At 44.2% G+C, this 17,038-nt stretch overlaps 1 protein-coding gene across 1 annotated transcript in view; it reads left to right on the top strand.

Annotated features, from left to right (window-relative positions):
* Positions 1-4,550: 4,550 nt before the first annotated feature.
* SLC17A9 (solute carrier family 17 member 9) overlaps positions 4,551-17,038 on the top strand; it is a gene marked incomplete at its 5' end in the record, with an annotated part of 33,197 nt that continues 20,709 nt past the window's right edge. Inside the window, 3 exons of the mRNA XM_083744503.1 lie at positions 4,551-4,684; positions 14,532-14,729; positions 15,890-16,029. Coding sequence (XP_083600629.1) covers positions 4,551-4,684; positions 14,532-14,729; positions 15,890-16,029 — 472 coding nt within the window. The remainder of the gene's footprint in view (positions 4,685-14,531; positions 14,730-15,889; positions 16,030-17,038) is intronic.

Below are 17,038 nucleotides of genomic sequence, written 5' to 3'. Positions count from 1 at the left end.
TACGTTTTACATTTGTGTTTTTGAAATGCTGTCATAAAAAGTCTGTGTGGAAAATAAGTTTAAATGCCTCCCACTCCTTCACACTTAGTAACTGCTAACTGTCACTGTAGAGGAGGCAGGGTTGTGTGTACCCTTGAAATAATATTAATATTCCTCAACCAGGTTCGAATTTCATATCAAGAAGATTTTCATTTCTGAGACCTTTATATATCAAGTTGTGATTTTGTGTGTGGCAATGTTTAGTATAATCAAGTGATATTTTTATGACCTTAAAAGTGATAATTAGAGTAAATTTAATTTTTAAAAAAAGCAAATACTAAAATATATGATGAGCACTATCTTAAAAGGCAAACACGTGTGCATGGCTGGTGATAACTTTTTTTTACTGATATGAAAATTTAAGTGATTCAATTGTACGAGTTTTATAGTCTTAAGACATATTTAATTGGATTATAGACCTACTTTTTTCCATTGCTCTGGAACAGAACTTGAGGGCAGTGCAGCATCTGCAGGGGGAAGGAGGAAGAAGTGGCGTTCTGCTTCACCAACAAAAATACATTCAGCTTGCAACGCAGCGTTGGACGCAACCTGTGGTGTTTATGAGGAAAATGATCCGTAGTGTTTCTGGCTTCCATCTGTTTCAAGAGACAATAGAGTACACTTCTGGGGTTGAAGTCAAACCCCTGCATTAGCAGCACCAAAATGACCTTCCATGGTGATTAAGCCTGAGCAGTATGTATGGGGGTCCTAGGCTGCCCAGACAACAAGGCAGCCTTCTCAGCCTCTCTGATGTGTTCCAAAGGAAAGCAGAGTAATACGTTTGGCATCAGCCTGGCTGCAGGAGTTGTACAAAACGCAATCCAACCATCTCAGGGACTCCAGATTTGTGTAGAGTTTACTCCTTAGCCCTTTCTTTTCCCAAAGGAAGCAGAGGTTTAGGATCAGAGTTTTCCTTCTTCCCAGGTTGATGAGCCCCATCTGCCCCTCACTTCCTCTACAGCAGGGGCAGAAACTGTCTTCTTGACCACTGGACCCACTATTGGTCTCATCCGCTCAATCTTCACATGCAGGGAAGTCCCAAACTCACCTAGGATTTGAGACCCATTGGGTACCCTCACCTGGTTTAGTTGGCCAGTCGAAGCTGCTCCTGGGGTGTGGCTGCTGTAGCATGCTGACAACTTCTAGGAGCCACAAGTGAGAGCTGAGTACAGGGTGAGGACCAGAGGGGGCCATACTACCCCATTTATTGCTCTAAACTGACAATCCTTAAATTTCCATAAAAACCAACATTCCTAGCATAGATTTCTTGGTTCAGTGGAAACCACATTCATGGAATATTTTAAAAGACAGAAAAAGAAGAAACCCATACCTAGCTTTGAACTGAGGCTACAGGTAAGTCACCAAAGTTCTTTCCTTTTAATGAAAGCCATATTTCTTTTTTAAAAAATCAGCATTTCCAAAGGCACACAGTTTCTATTTTCCTTCTCTAGTTATTGTGCTCTTTGATTTATAGTTTAAAAATTCCCCTACGAAGGGGGACTTCAAGGCCATTTAAAAGAATATATAATAAAAGTATGGACTTGAGCAGTAGAAAAGACATGAATGCAATTTGCACGGAATGCTAGAGCTTCCTAAAAGCGAAGCTATTGTAAGAAGGAGGAAGAATTAACACCCAAAGCATGCTGAACTGGAACCCAGGAGTCACAAGTGCCACAGTCCAGAAGTTGTATTTCTGAGATCAGCTGAGACAAACAGGATCTCTGTTTCAAAATGTGATTGGGTGGGTGGGATTCTCTGGGAATAGGTGCTTGTTTTAAAGAAGGTACAGATTTTATAGAACATGACAGCTATGCATGCTGCATTCATTAAACCTGCGAGAGCTACAATATCCTGATTCTCCCCTCATTATTTCTCAAGCAGATTAGAACTCTCTTCAAAGAGGAGAGGTTATTATGACAATGGAAGAGTATGCATACAGAACACTGTATTATGTAAAACACACTTTCAATAAGGGTGCAACATGATCCTTAGCTGTAGACTAGGCAAAGAATTTAATGTCACTGCACTCTTCAGTATGCAAAAGAACTTTGTCCTTGTAAGATAACTAATTGAGTCAATTTAAGCAACATCCCTGCGCTGGGACTAATGCACATTTCCAAATGTGTAAGAGAATCTAAGAAAAGTACTGTAAAACCTACATTTTTGTAAGCAGTATGTACATTTGATATTTTCTATCCCACACATTCCTAAAATGTTAAGAGCTGCATGCTCAAAAGTGGTTGTCGATTATAATTTTGTCAACATGAACCAAATTAGCAGTCATAAATATGAAAATATAACCGGTGAAAGTGCCTTGTTTGTTTTTTCTACATGTATTAAGAACGTATGGGCCACATACAATGCAAAGAAAGCAAAGCTATACTTCTGAGTAAACGATGTGCGCATGGTTCAAGCTGCGCTATAAGAGCTGCTTAAGTTCATGTGTTAAACCCTGTAGTGTCCAAAATGACTGTATTACTGCCTAAGCCTGCCTTTCCTAAACACTGAGGATTTGGGATCCTTTGCAACAGTGTACATTTACACTAGAGAAAGTCCGATTGGATTGCTCTCCCATACTATTTTAGACACCTGGTTCATATATTTAGATATGTGGGCAGACTCAGCCAATGCACATTTTCTGGATGGTGGACTTGGCCTATAAGCCTCCAACTGATGTTCATGCAACTGGGCCAAGAGCTGTCATGGGTTAAATGTGGCAAATTTATAGCCAATCCAATCAATTCAACGGGCAAAATGAGTAGAAAATGGAGGGGATTAGGGCAGTGTTCAGTAACCATGTTTTCACCTGCTTACAATAAATACAGGTGTGTCTCCAGTTGCCCAGAGGTTACGTTCCTGGTTACCGCATGAATATGTAAAATTGTGTACAGCGTGGAAGACCCATCTAAAAAGCCAAACTCCACCACAATTGCTCCCTCCAAACCTTTCTCAAGCTCCAACTCTCCACAGGCCTCAAAGACGGATGCAAAATCTCCTGGGATTGCTAGCTGTTTTCCTGCCCCTTTCACAACATTTTTGCAGTTTTCTTATTGAACTTGTTACGATGCACCATAGCCAATGCTCCAGAGATTTCCTACAAAATAAAAATAAAAAACACACGATAGTGTTGTAAACCACCTTGAAGCACCTTTACTGATTTGAGGAATAAATATATATGCAACACAATTATAGTTCACTACCCTACCCTGCCCAGCGGGGATGTGGTTGGCCTAGGACTTGCCGATCAGAAGGTGGTCGGTGGTTCGAATCCCCGCAACGGGGTGAGCTCATGACCCGGAAGCTGAACGCCGGCTCCCTCGGCCAGTAAAGCAAGATGAGCGCCGCAACCCCAGAGTCGGTCACGACTGGACCTAATGGTCAGGGGTCCCCTTACCTTTACCCTGCCCAGCAACTCCTATTTCCAAAGTGGCAGATTTGGTAAACGAGTTGAAACATGCTGTCATTTTTTTATATTTTTTTTATTGGCTGTGTGTCTTGCACCCATTCTGGGAAGTGCGTACTATATTTCATTTCATTTCTTCAAAGAGGGCAGCACTGACTTGATGCACTAAGTTTGCACAGTCTGGCTTCACAGAGAACCAGCAATAAGCAGGGGCGCGCAGGCACACCCTTTCTTACGCATCTGCTTTCAGTTTTCCGTTTGCGGGTGCCGAAGCCCTTGGCAATTTCCACCATCCGTCGATCCCTCCACCGGATCCTGATTGTAAACATGGCTAACAGGATCAAAAGGCGCTGCTGGAGACGTCAATCTCAGAGCGCAAAGTTCTAGGGACGGGAAAGGAGACGCTGCTTCGCGCGCTCGGCAATAGATTTTGCAAAAGAACGAAAGAGCAAAACCGCGCGCGCGCGTTCTCCAAATCGCCCAGCACAACAACGCATCTTCTTTCGGATCTTGGATAGCATCATCCTGACCTGCTTCTTGAAATATCTCCGCCTCCGGCGAGACCTTGGCCTTTTCCGACTTCTGCATCTGTCTGCAAACGCGTCTCTCCCGGGCTCCTCCTTTTGCAAGCATCGCCCCCGAGCAGCCTCGACCTTCTGCGGCGAGACTTCCTGCAGAAATCCCCACACAGGAAGAGGAGACGCTGAAAAAAGTGACACGTGGACTTGGTGCTTATTGCAGAAGGGCGAAATAAAAACTCCTCTCGCCAGCCCAAACGCGCCGCGCGCAGCTTTTCGCTTCCTCTGCCAGCAAACTGTCAGGGCGAATGGATTCACTTGGCCGAGGGGCCGGTGGTTAGGTTTCCCCTCCCGCTTTTAAATTCAATCAGCATGCCCAATAAACGAGTCATTGAATCATAAAAAATAATAGCAAAAACATCGCGCTTTTTTTTTTTTGGACCCCCCCTATTCCCCCCCTATTCCCCGGTGTCACCATCTGTTCGCTGGCATCCAGTTGCTTCGTAGATTTCGGCAGCGGCGACAAGCCGTTGTACAAGAGGACTTTTGCCTTGTACTGATTATTATTTTTTTAAAAAATAAAAAGTTGAATGGCCCTGAGTGTCAGTGAAAATGGAGCGCAGGTGTGCGGGGCTGATCTGCACTCTCTCCATCATCTCAAGCAGCAGCTGAAGACCACGGAGGAGGGCATGAAAAAGGATGGCGCTGATTCTTATTGGTCCAGGTAAGTTTCAGCATCGTTAACTTTGGGGAGGCCACCCTGTGCCAGACCCAGTGGCGTAGCGTGGGTTGTCAGCACCCAGGGCAAGGCAAGTAATTTGCGCCCCCTAACCCTAACCCCCAGATGTTGCGCCCGGTGCGGCCAGCCCCCCCTGCACCCCCCACGCTACGCTACTGGAGACCTGGAGGAAGCAAACTGCAGAAGGAAAACTTTCAAAAATGGTGGTTTCCAGCTGCATCTCTTTCTCTCTCTCTTGGGAAACTTCCACATGGCAGTTTACTGTGCATTTAGGCTTGTGCACATACCATACATTAAAAGCACCCCCCCCCCAAAAAAAAGAATATTGGGAACTGTAATTTATACTACAACTTCCAGCACCCTTAACAAACTGCATTTCCCAGGATTCGGGGCGGGTGTGTGTGTGCTTTAAATAAAGGTAAGGTAAAGGTAATAAAGGTAAGGTGAGTACACAGCTATATACCGGTAGCACTGTTAATACACGCATGGTTCGTGCAAGGACTATCTGCCCCCAAATGCCATCCCATTTCCTGGATTTAACCATTTCTGCAGAAAATACGATAAATGGGGTGTGTGGGGGGGAACCCATGAAAAGGCTAAATCTGAATAATAATAATTTATTAATAGTAATTTCCCCAGCCACTCTGGGTGGCTCCCATCTGAATATTATTACAGTGGTACCTCGGATTAAGTACTTAATTCGTTCTGGAGGTCCGTTCTTAACCTGAAACTGTTCTTAACCTGAAGCACCACTTTAGCTAATGGAGCCTCCTGCTGCCGCCACTCCGCCAGAGCACGATTTCTGTTCTCATCCTGAAGCAAAGTTCTTAACTTGAAGCACTATTTCTGGGTTAGCAGAGTCTGTAACCTGAAGCGTATGTAACCTGAGGTACCACTGTATTATTATTAATGCAATAAAACATCAAACATTAAAAAGCTTCCCCATACAGGGCTGCCTTCAGATGTCTTCTAAAAGTCAGATAGTTGTTTATTTCTTTGACATTTGATAGAAGGACGTTCCACAGGGCAGGTGCCACTACCGAGAAGGCCCTCTGCCTGCTTCCCTGTTAACCTCACTTCTCGCAGGGAGGGAACCGCCAGAAGTCCCTTGGAGCTGGACCTCAGTGTCCCGGCTGAATGATGGGGGTGGAGACACTCCTTCAGGTATACTGGGCCGAGGCTGATTGGAGGGGGGAAGAACCAGGGTGTCATTTTGACGATGGTGGGAACCTGTGGGTGCAGCGAAAAACTTGCATTCCTGAGCCAACATAATACAGTAAACGGTTGTGTGGCAGTCCTCTTCTCTCCTTTCTGTTACAGTTCCTGTTTGTGGATTTATGAGCACTGTATTCCCCAAACTCCTATTTTGCTCCCTGTGATGTGTGGTTAGTTATTCCCTGTCCCATGACAGAACATTAAGCTCTGGTGCTAATTTGTACTGTGCAGAAGTACATAAATAACTTGCACATAAATTATGCAATGCTTTGATTCTGAAGCTGGCCGCACATTTCCATTTCTTTATTGTCGGATGTGATTCAAAGCTATTTCGTTAGGATTTGCCCACAGTTTATTATTCCACCCTCAATTCCCTTTTTTTGCAATTGTCATGTGGAGTTATTGTATATTATTTACAAGTGCCATGCAAAACAGCGGGTTCGATTCCCAAAAAAATATTGGGGATCTTGAAGACGTCATGTAGATAAGCACAATGCAGTTTCTCTATTGGAGCTGGGTGGCTGTTGGTCAGGAATTATTCATCTGTTATCCTTGCATTGCAAAGGGTTGGGTGACATGACCTTTGGGATCCATTCCAAATCTACAGTTCTATGATTCTAAACCTATTTTATTGTATTTTTAATATTTTGTTGGAAACCTAGCCAGATGGGTGGGGTATAAATAAATTATTATTATTATTATTATTATTAGGCTATCCCTCTCCCAATGAATCACATTGCTTCCATGCATTTATTTTGTAAACATGCATTATTCACTTTTAGTTCATTATTTTCTGTTTCTTACGCATCAAAGCTGCATTTGCTTCAGAGAAATGCAAATGTTAGTTTTTATTTTTTATTTTTTAAGGCTAGAATTAAAAAGAATTGTGATTTGGCCCTCTTGAATGTGCTAAGAGCTAAGGCTGAAACTTGCCTCTCTGACTTGGGACTTGGGCTGTAAAAAGCTTATCTTATACCTGTGAAAAGTACAGCGCTTTCAAACCATTTTATTCACATCTAATTTGTATGGGGCATTTCCACAAACCCTGGGTTTGTTTTGGCAAGGCTTTACTAGTCTGGCAAATGTAGGCCTCCAGCTCAAGCATAACAAGCTAAAGTGTTGTTGTTCTGGTTTGTGACCTGTGTATAGAGAGAAAGGGTTCATTAAGTAGGCTATGAGCCACTCCTTCAAGTCATTGGAATGCCTTCTAGTGAGCTTGAGAAACAGCTTCCAAGATAATGGAAAATTAGACAATGGAAATTGGAACTGCAGGGCTTACGGGACTTCACAAATCAATTAAAAAGGTATCCATGATCAGCCAACCTGAGATCTTTTAATTTTGTTTTTTAAGCTATCCTTAATACAATCCTGAGGGACGCAGGTGGCGCTGTGGGTTAAACCACAGAGCCTAGGACTTGCCAATCAGAAGGTCGGCGGTTCAAATCCCTGCAATGGGATGAGCTCCCATTGCTCAGTCCCTGCTCCTGCCAACCTAGCAGTTCAAAAGCATGTCAAAGTGCAAGTAGATAAATAGGTACCGCTCCAGCGGGAAGGTAAACAGTCTTTCCGTGCCCTGCTCTGGTTCTCCAGAAGCTGCTTAGTCAAGCTGGTAACATGACCTGGAAGCTGTACGCCGGCTCCCTCGGCCAATAAAGCGAGATGAGTGCCGCAACCCCAGAGTCGGCCACAACTGGACCTAATGGTCAGGGGTCTCTTTACCTTTTCTTTACCTAATACAATCCTGAGAGCTCTAGATCGTTAAGGGTGCCAGTGGTTATTTGGAGACCCCTATTCTGTTGGGGTATGGGGCGCGGGTGGCGCTGTGGGTAAAACCTCAGCGCCTAGGACTTGCCGATCGCATGGGCGGCGGTTCGAATCCCTGCGGCAGGGTGAGCTCCCGTCGTTCGGTCCCAGCTCCTGCCCACCTAGCAGTTCGAAAGCACCCTTAAGTGCAAGCTTTATAGCGGGAAGGTAAACGGCGTTTCCATGTGCTGCTCTGGTGCCGGTTCGCCAGAGCAGCTTCGTCACGCTGGCCACGTGACCCGGAAGTGTCTGCGGACAGCACTGGCTCCCGGCCTCTAGAGTGAGATGAGTGCACAACCCTAGAGTCTGTCAAGACTGGCCCGTACGGGCAGGGGTACCTTTACCTTTTTATTCTGTTGGGGCATGTGCAGAGTGCCCATCATGCCAGCAAAGTGTGCCCAAAGAACAGAGAAACAGTTCTAGGAAGCTGCACTTTAGGTTTACCCAGTTCTTTTTTTCTGGGGGGACACAGGGGTACGCATAAAGGTAAAGGTAAAGGTACCCCTGCCCGTACGGGCCAGTCTTGACAGACTCTGGGGTTGTGCGCCCATCTCACTTAAGAGGCCAGGGGCCAGCGCTGTCCGAAGACACTTCCGGGTCACGTGGCCAGCGTGACATCGCTGCTCTGGCGAGCCAGAGCTGCACACGGAAACGCCGTTTACCTTCCCGCTGGTAAGCGGTCCCTATTTATCTACTTGCACCCGGAGGTGCTTTCGAACTGCTAGGTTGGCAGGCGCTGGGACCGAGCAGTAGGAGCGCACCCCGCCGCAGGGATTCGAACCGCTGACCTTTCGATCAGCAAGTCCTAGGCGCTGAGGCTTTAACCCACAGCGCCACCTGCGTCCCCGGGGTACGCATACCCCTAAACATTTTGTGAATCTTCGTAATGTTGTCCATTTACAGTTGTTGTAAGAATTTAAGGTCTCAAATACATAGATTAAATGTCCCTAAATTTACAAGGCAAACACATACATAAGTATGTAAAGCACATGTCTGAAATAGTACAGGAGAACAGTCCTGAAACCATTTTGACTCTCCCAAATTGACCTCAAATGTTTCTCTGCAAGGAGGAAGGAAAGGGGAAAGCCTCTCCCTTGTCTTTTGTTTATCTGTCTTAAGGGCGTGTTTGTATATGAATAGGGTGAGCCTGTGTCCTGGATTCAGGAATTGAAGTATTTACCATCACAAAAGAATGGCCAGGCTGCCCAGGTAAACCAATCTCCTACCAATAGAGAACCCACTTAAGGACTCTATAGGGGCTCTTGGATACCCCATAAGGGAAAAGGAGCAGATTTTGTTTACATCACTATATATATTTTTCCTGATTTGAACTATAAACTGGTGATTTTCTTGAGTTTTTAGGGGGCAAAGCACTGGATTTAACCCCGTAGAACAAATGAAATGGTGTATCTTGGATCACAAAGTTAAAGTCTGTTCTGCAAGTAAGATGCTGTCATTATTGCTTCCCGCCCCAATATTTAATGGACAGCACACCAAAATTAGTCCTTTCTTTCCCTTTTCCTCTGCATGCATAAAACCTTATACATTAACACATTCCGTTCACAAGCCTACAGTTCCCAAAAGGAGAGAGATTCATTTGTTAAACCACTCTGGGAATTGTAGTTCTGGAGGGGGGTCTCCTAGCAACTTTCAGTACCCATAATGAACTACAACTCCCAGAGTTCTTTGGTGAGAGAAGCCAGGGCTGTTTAAAGTGGTATCAATAGTGCTTTAAACATTTGGTGGGAATGTGGCCTAAGTCTTTGAGATGTCACAAGACTACTGCGTTGCTTTTCCTGCGACAAACTTAGCAAAGCGCACCTTTTCAAAAGCAGCAAACCAAATGTCTTAAGCAATGCTTTGCCTTTGTCTCTTTTTTTATTCCCCCCCCATACTACGTCAGAACATGTGTGCATATATGAATATTCTATACAGAGACCTTGAAATTCTTATAACCAGTGCTTTTTTTCTCAGTGGACGCAGGGGTACACATACCCCAAAACATTTTGTGAATCTTTGTACTTTTTCCCATTTACTCTATTTATTTTCCCCGATTATAAAATGGTGATTTTCTTGAGTCAAAATAATAATAATAATAATAATAATAATAATAATAATAATAATAATAATAATTTTATTATTTGTACCCCACCCATCTGGCTGGGTTTCCCAGCCACTCTTGGTGGCTTCCAACAAAGATTAAGAATACATTAAAATGTCACACATTAAAAACTTCCCTGAACAGGGCTGCCTTCTAAACATTTTTTTTAGAAAAAAAGCACTGCTTATAACACTAAATAATTGAGCAAGCAGAACAACGTCCCACTCCCAGTCCTCCCCCAGGGTTCCCACAAATGTGCTCTGATGGTTGGTTGCCCCAAATTTGGGCGCAATATAGCTATAAGCGCCGTTGACCTTGCAAAAGTCATTCCCACTCATACAGTGATTTAGTTGGCTCCTTTGCCTCTCTTGTAGACATGGACTGAACCTGACTGAAATCAGTGGGGCTAATGCGGTTCTAAGCTGTTTTTGAATGCATGGTCAAGGCTTGGTTAATCATTCTCCGCAACACGATAAATATACGTAGGCTGGTTAGTTAATTGTTGCGTAAAGGTGGGAAGAAGTTATGACAAACAGGGAAGGAGGCTGTTTGTCAAAGGCTCACAGCTCCAGAGTTCTCTGCAGGCAGTTGAGTTGAATTTCCTCTCCTGTCCCTTCCAGTCCCTGCCTCTCAAAATATTTTCTGGGCGTTTGGGAGACCCCCCCAGAGCAGATTTGGAAGGGGGTCGTGTGGGGTAGAAGAGGAAAAGGAAGTCCTCTTGCACCAGCGGAATCCTTCATTCAACCCCAGCAATGTTAGAAACTCAAGATATATAAGCTAGGTGCAAAATGGCTCCTTAAACCAGGGTTACAGTCACCAAAACGGAATGTCCGGTTGCCATTTAGGGGCCAGGCGGCTCAGAAGTCGTATTCTTCAATATGACATTTTGGTTCCCGAAATTCATTCCGATTGTGCAGATAAAAATATAACGGATAGAATTTTACAGGATGGGCTGTTAGCGTGTGAAAACAGTCAAGATCCAAGTGTCCCTAGGAACATAGCTGTCAACGTTTCTCCTTTTTTAAGGGAAATTCCCTTATTCCAAATAGGATTCCTCGCAAGAAAAGGGAAAAGTTGACAGCTATGCCTAGGAAGGCACCTCCAGATGCATCATCCTGGCTCCTGGGTATCTTCACTTGGTCGCAAGTGGCCAGTAGCAAGGTGGAAAATGCACCAGGCAAATTTCGAACGCTGAACCCAAGTGTCTTGTAGCCTGGAATTTGGGAGCAATGGGCTTTTATTATTATTATTATTATTATTATTATTATTATTATTATTATTATTATCTATCTATCTATTCCCCGCCCATCTGGCTGGGTTTCCCCAGCCACCCAACAGAATATTAAAATACAATAGTCTATTAAACATTAAAGGCTTCCCTATACAGGGCTGCCCTCAGATGTCTTCTATAAAAGTCTGGTAGTTGTTTTTCTCTTTGACATCTGGTGGGAGGGCGTTCCACAGGGCAAGTGCCACTACCGAGAAGGCCCTCTGCCTGGTTCCCTGTAACTTGGCTTCTCACTAAATGACTTTCTTTCCTAATACGCCACTGTATTGGTCCATGGGGAGGCGGAATCTAAAATGGACGGTAAAGCCGTACTTTTACCCATGAAATGTGCTGAGTGATCTTTTAGCCAGGTGCTACCTCTCTGCCTACTTTGCAGGGTTGGTTGTTAAGAGGATAAAATGACGGATTGGCGAAAGGCCATGTTCGAAAGTTCTGAGAGGAAAGGCAGGGTGCAAATGTATGACAGGAGGACCAACCAAAACGCTGGAGTTCTTTTGTGAGCAAACATGTGAGTTCTGCAGAGCCCTTCATCGCGCTGGATGTTAAGCAAAAGGGTAGGGAGAAAGGGGTATAAGGCTAAGGAGTAGGGACGATATTAAAGCCACAATGTCCACAGACCCAAGAGGCCTTGGTTTCCTAAGGAAGGCCAAGATCCTATTACACCAGCAGAGTATTTGAAAACAAGATAGTAATCTATAATGCCTTTTGCATTTCCCCCTTTCCCTCCTGTAAAATGTGTGCAAGAGGTCAAACTGGTGTTTGCAATTCGAATGGAGAATTATGTTGTAATTGCCCGCTTTCACTGTGATCTCTCCGTGTTTCAGCCAGCGCACAGGTCTTCCTCTGTCCCTCTTTCTCAAAATTCAGAACTGTGTTGCTTCTCTTGCACAGTCTGCCAAGCAAACTCTTGCAGGTGGATGAGCTTATTCAGGGAACATCCAGAGCCAGAAAAGGAAAGTTAAAGTTCTTTTGTCAAAACCCGGACTCCCATTCTGAGACATTTTGGGTCAAGCCACCATGATGGACATGGTAATCAGATAGCATGGGATGCGGGTGGCGCTGTGGGTTAAACCACAGAGCCTAGGACTTGCCGATCAGAAGGTCGGCGATTCGAGTCCCCGCGACGGGGTGAGCTCCCGTTGCTCAGTCCCAGCTCCTGCCAATCTAGCAGTTCAAAAGCACGTCAAAGTGCAAGTAGATAAATAGGTACCGCTCCGGCGGGAAGGTAAACGACGTTTCCATGTGCTGCTCTGTTTCGCCAGAAGCGGCTTAGTCATGCTGGCCACATGACCCGGAAGCTGTACACCGGCTCCCTCGGCCAATAAAGCGAGATGAGCGTCGCAACCCCAGAGTCGGTCACGACTGGACCTAATGGTCAGGGGTCCCTTTACCTTTACCTAATCAGATAGCAAACTCCCCACATGCTTGCATGGACCCTAAAAAATAAAGGGGGGGGGGAGAGAGAATTGTTTCTGCTGAGTGTGGAATTGACCCTTCTTTTCTTGCTGGAAAAATATTTGTCCTGTTGGTTGCTGGTTGTTAAACATTATAAATTGGCTTCACTGCTTGCTTTCATTTTTATTTAACAGAATGAGTGGATACTGCTTAACTGTAAAAACACTCCAAGCTCTAAGCAGTTTACATACGTTAAAATGGTCAATGCAAAGCCAGGAGCCTAAAAGCAGGAAGTCCTTGGGGTAAAAAATCAAAATATAAATAAAACCAGCAATTAAAAATGTACATTACATAGAAATTTTTAAAAATGCACACCATTTTTACATGGCTCAATGGTGATCATCATTGCACATGGTATTTTACCCACAATGTATGCTATAGGCATTCAGTAATTCTTGATGGTGATGATGATGATGATGATGATATGAGAGTTAAATATTTTCATGAGAACTGGAACAAATGACCCGGGTTAGTTGCAGTCCCCATTTAGATGGGTCTTATTCAGCAGAGCAGAGCAAAAAGGCCAGCTCTTAAATTCTTCCTTTCTACCTCAGTGGGAAACACAGGCTATTAAGGGAAATCTACAGTGCTTAAAAATAAACAAATCCGGATCTGTATTCCATTTGCAACTACTGTAACTGGCTAGCAGGTTTGCTAATGTATTATAAATAAATTTTGTTCGGTCAAAACTGCTGTGGAGTTGGAGAAGGCATCCCTTGCCAAGAACTGTGTTTGCGGAAGGCAGGAGCGAGTGTGTTCTCTTTTTGCCCTCCCGCAAAGGATTTGGGCGCCGTGCCAAGTTACCGTCAGGATTGCTAATCCACTGCTGGGGCCGCCGTGCCAGCTCAGTTCAGGATGACAGGTGAGTGGCAGGCCTTTTGAAGGCCTGTGACAGTGTGAGGAGCTGCTACGGGAAGGGAGACCAGTTGGACTTGCCGAGGCCCTGAAGGGAACCTGCCTTGCCTGCGCTATGTGATCTGAATCAGATTCAGTGTAACAGGCACGAAGGGTGATGGGGAGGTGACAGCCGGCCTGCAAGTCAGGAAGCCCCCGCTTCAAATCTTGCCTCTGGAAAGCCAGCCTCTCTCGTCCTCGGCTGTTCCTCTGCAAAGTCATAAGAGTCAGGAAGGACCTCAGAGGTTGCTGAGTCTGTCCCTGTTTCCAGTGTAGGAAAATTATTAAATCGCCTTTCACGCACATGTCTCACAGCAAGGCTCAAAATGCAATAAAGACAGTTGTAAACAGCACAGAAGTAACAGCAGAGGCGTTTAAAAGCATTGCCAAGTCTCCTTTTTTGGCGATCACTGGTAGCCAAGTAAGATTCTGCTGCTCAGTCATGGATACAGCTGCTGAGCTGCTCAACTGCCTCATTCCTTGAGTCAGAACGACTGACTCTGAATCCACCATGTGCCGGTTCATGACTAGGGGCTTCCAGATTTCACAGTCCTGCCCCTGTTACCATTTCCCGATCATCATGGGAGTTTGGGTTTGGGATGAGTTTTTGAGAAGACACCTACATTGGCTCCCAGTACGTTTCCAGGCACAGTTCAAAGTGTTGAATTGTATACCTCCAGTATACCTGAAAGAGCGTCTCCCATCGTTCACTGAGGTCCAGCGCCGAGGGCCTTCTGCCGATTCCCTCACTGTGAGAAGTGAGGTTACAGGGAACCAGGCAGAGGGCCTTCTCGGTAGTGGCGCCTGCCCTGTGGAACGCCCTCCCACCAGATGTCAAAGAAATAAACAACTATCTGACTTTTAGAAGACATCTGAAGGCAACCCTGTTTAGGGAAGTTTTTAATGTTTGATGTTTTATCGTGTTTTTTATATTCTGTTGGGAGCTGCCCAGAGTGGCTGGGGAAACCCAGCCAGATGGGCGGGGTATAAATAAAAATAATAAATAACCACAACAACAACCACCATTATTGAAAACATTTTTTTAAAGGGGTGTTCCTTTCTCTTGATGTTTGCAGGCCTGAATCTCGAATATGGACCATAGCGTTGCTACTTGGGACCTGCCTGCTCTACTGCACGAGGGTCGCCCTGCCCATCTCTGTTGCCGCCATGAGTGCTCACTTCAACTGGGACAAGAAGCAGTCAGGCATTGTGCTGAGCAGCTTCTTCTGGGGCTACTGTCTGACCCAAATCGTCGGAGGCCACCTGAGCGATCGGTATGACTTGTCTCAACTGTGCCCCTTCTGGAGCCGAAGGGAAGAGCCACGCTTATTTGAAATCCGCTAGATTTAGAACTTTTTATTTTGCCACTTGGATTCTGAGTGGCAGCTGTCTGTGGCTACTAACCCTGAAGCCGGGGTGGATTTGATTTAAATCAAATCAATTTAAATCACTAGTCAGTAAAACTTGATTTAAATCATTTTTTTACAGAAAGACTCATTCTTGCTGATATCATCTTAATATTTACAATCAGATGAAGGTTTCATTTTTGGAATAATAGTTTTTACAGTTATATCAAAAATTACTGATTTGATTATACTATTAGAAATACATAGACAGATAGTTATGAAATTATTCCAGTTACAGATAGGTAGCCGTGTTGGTCTGCCATAGTCAAAATAAAAAAAATTCCTTCCAGTAGCACCTTAAAGACCAACTAAGTTAGTTCTTGGTATGAGCTTTCGTGTGCATGCGGTATCTGAAGAAGTGTGCATGCACACGAAAGCTCATACCAAGAACTAACTTAGTTGGTCTTTAAGGTGCTACTGGAAGGAATTTTTTTTGTTATGAAATTATTGTGAGGTTTAATAACTGTTTATATTTGGGCAACTTTTCTGCTGTACTTTATTGGAAGGAGAAAAATAATCATTTCCTTAATAACAATTTAAACAACTTATTCAACTAAAACAATAGCATTATAGCATGTAAATATCCCTGTTTGTTAACTGATGTGGTTAAACAGCTTTTTAAAAACAAACTAACTTGAGACTGAGTTTTAGCACACATGAAAAACTTAAAACAAATCCTTATTTCCTGATGAATAGCCTTTGGACTATTATGTAACTTAAATAGAAAACTATCTTTAGAAAACTTTTTCCTCCAGAAGCATTTTATTTATAAATCTGATTAAAATTTTTAAAGAATTTGATTTAATTTTTTTAATCTGATTTATTTTTTTATTTTTTTAAATCATTGATTTTTATCCACCCTGTCTGAAGGCTATATCCTTCTTTTGGAGGCAGCATGCTTCTGAATATCAGTTGTGGCACTTAGGTCCTGCTTGCAGGCTTTGCATAGGCATAAGGTAGGGAATTTGGGACCTGGAGTGCAGAAAGCACCCTTGGGGCTGGTACCCTGACTCTTCTCTGCCTTCTAGGATAGGAGGAGTGAAAGTTATCCTTCTCTCTGCATCCGTCTGGGGCTCCATCACAGCCATCACCCCTCTGCTCAGCTATGTCGGCTCTACTCACCTGGTTCTCATCGCTTTCTCCCGGTTCCTTATGGGCTTGCTGCAAGGTGAGACGATCTGCTTCCAAGACTGTCTCAGAATTTCTGCTTGGCAGGGGGTTGGACTTGATGGCCCTTGTGGTCTCTTCCAACTCTATGATTCTATGATTCTAGAATTTCCAAGAAACAGACTGGGGGAGCTCAGCCGATTCATGATCCAAAAGGAAGGAAGGAAATGAATGAATGAATTTACTTAGGTGCACCCACAAAAAAGTGCAGCCTAACTAAAATGTTTCACCAGTTCTCTCCTTCACCTGGACCACTCGTATCACGCCATGACCGTTTGCCAAAAAGGGCTTGCAGGCAGCATGCACACTGCAGCTTGTGGGAATGTTCAGGGAGACAGGAGAGGATATATTGTTTATTAATATCCTTCCTAACCTGCGCTAGCAAGTTCCTTTACTTAGCAGTAGGGCGGTTCATAAAAAACTTATTTTTTAAAAAATGCCTGCTCAAAAAGGTCTTATTTTACCACACTAGGGATTATATAGCTATATCTGAAATTTCATGCATATCAGTTAATATCTTGACTCTGCTCCACTGAATTGAAATTTCAGCCTTCACGACATACGAAGACGGCCAAGTAAACAGCTATTTTCGTGGAGGAGGGCGAAGATATTAACTGAAATGCATGAAATTTCAGATATAGCTATATAATCCCTAGTGTAGTAAGATAAGACCTTTGGAGCAGGCATTTTCAAAAAAACGTTTCTTATGAACCGCCCTACTGCAGCAGGTAGCTGGTTGCAGGCTTGTGTAAGCCTCTCACTATTAGGTTCCTGGTAAGTTCCCTTATATCCCTCTTAAAATAATAAACATGCCACAATCTTGTGTAAACGACGGAGGAAGTCAAAAAGAAAGAGAGTGCTGCGTGCCTTGTCCTTTTGTTATCTGGACTGGTAAGGTCACGTCCACCTCTAGTCACATGCAGAGGAAGTACGTCCCAGCCAGGAGGAAACAGGAAGTTTTTGACTGGCTGGACCAAACATTCCCCTGCATGTCCACTCTAGGAAAACAA

This window comes from Podarcis gaigeae (assembly GCF_964106915.1).
Source record: "Podarcis gaigeae genome assembly, chromosome: 6".
NCBI lineage: Eukaryota > Metazoa > Chordata > Lepidosauria > Squamata > Lacertidae > Podarcis > Podarcis gaigeae.
Note: the sequence above shows the minus strand (reverse complement) of the source record. Positions and strands in the feature narration are given on the sequence as shown.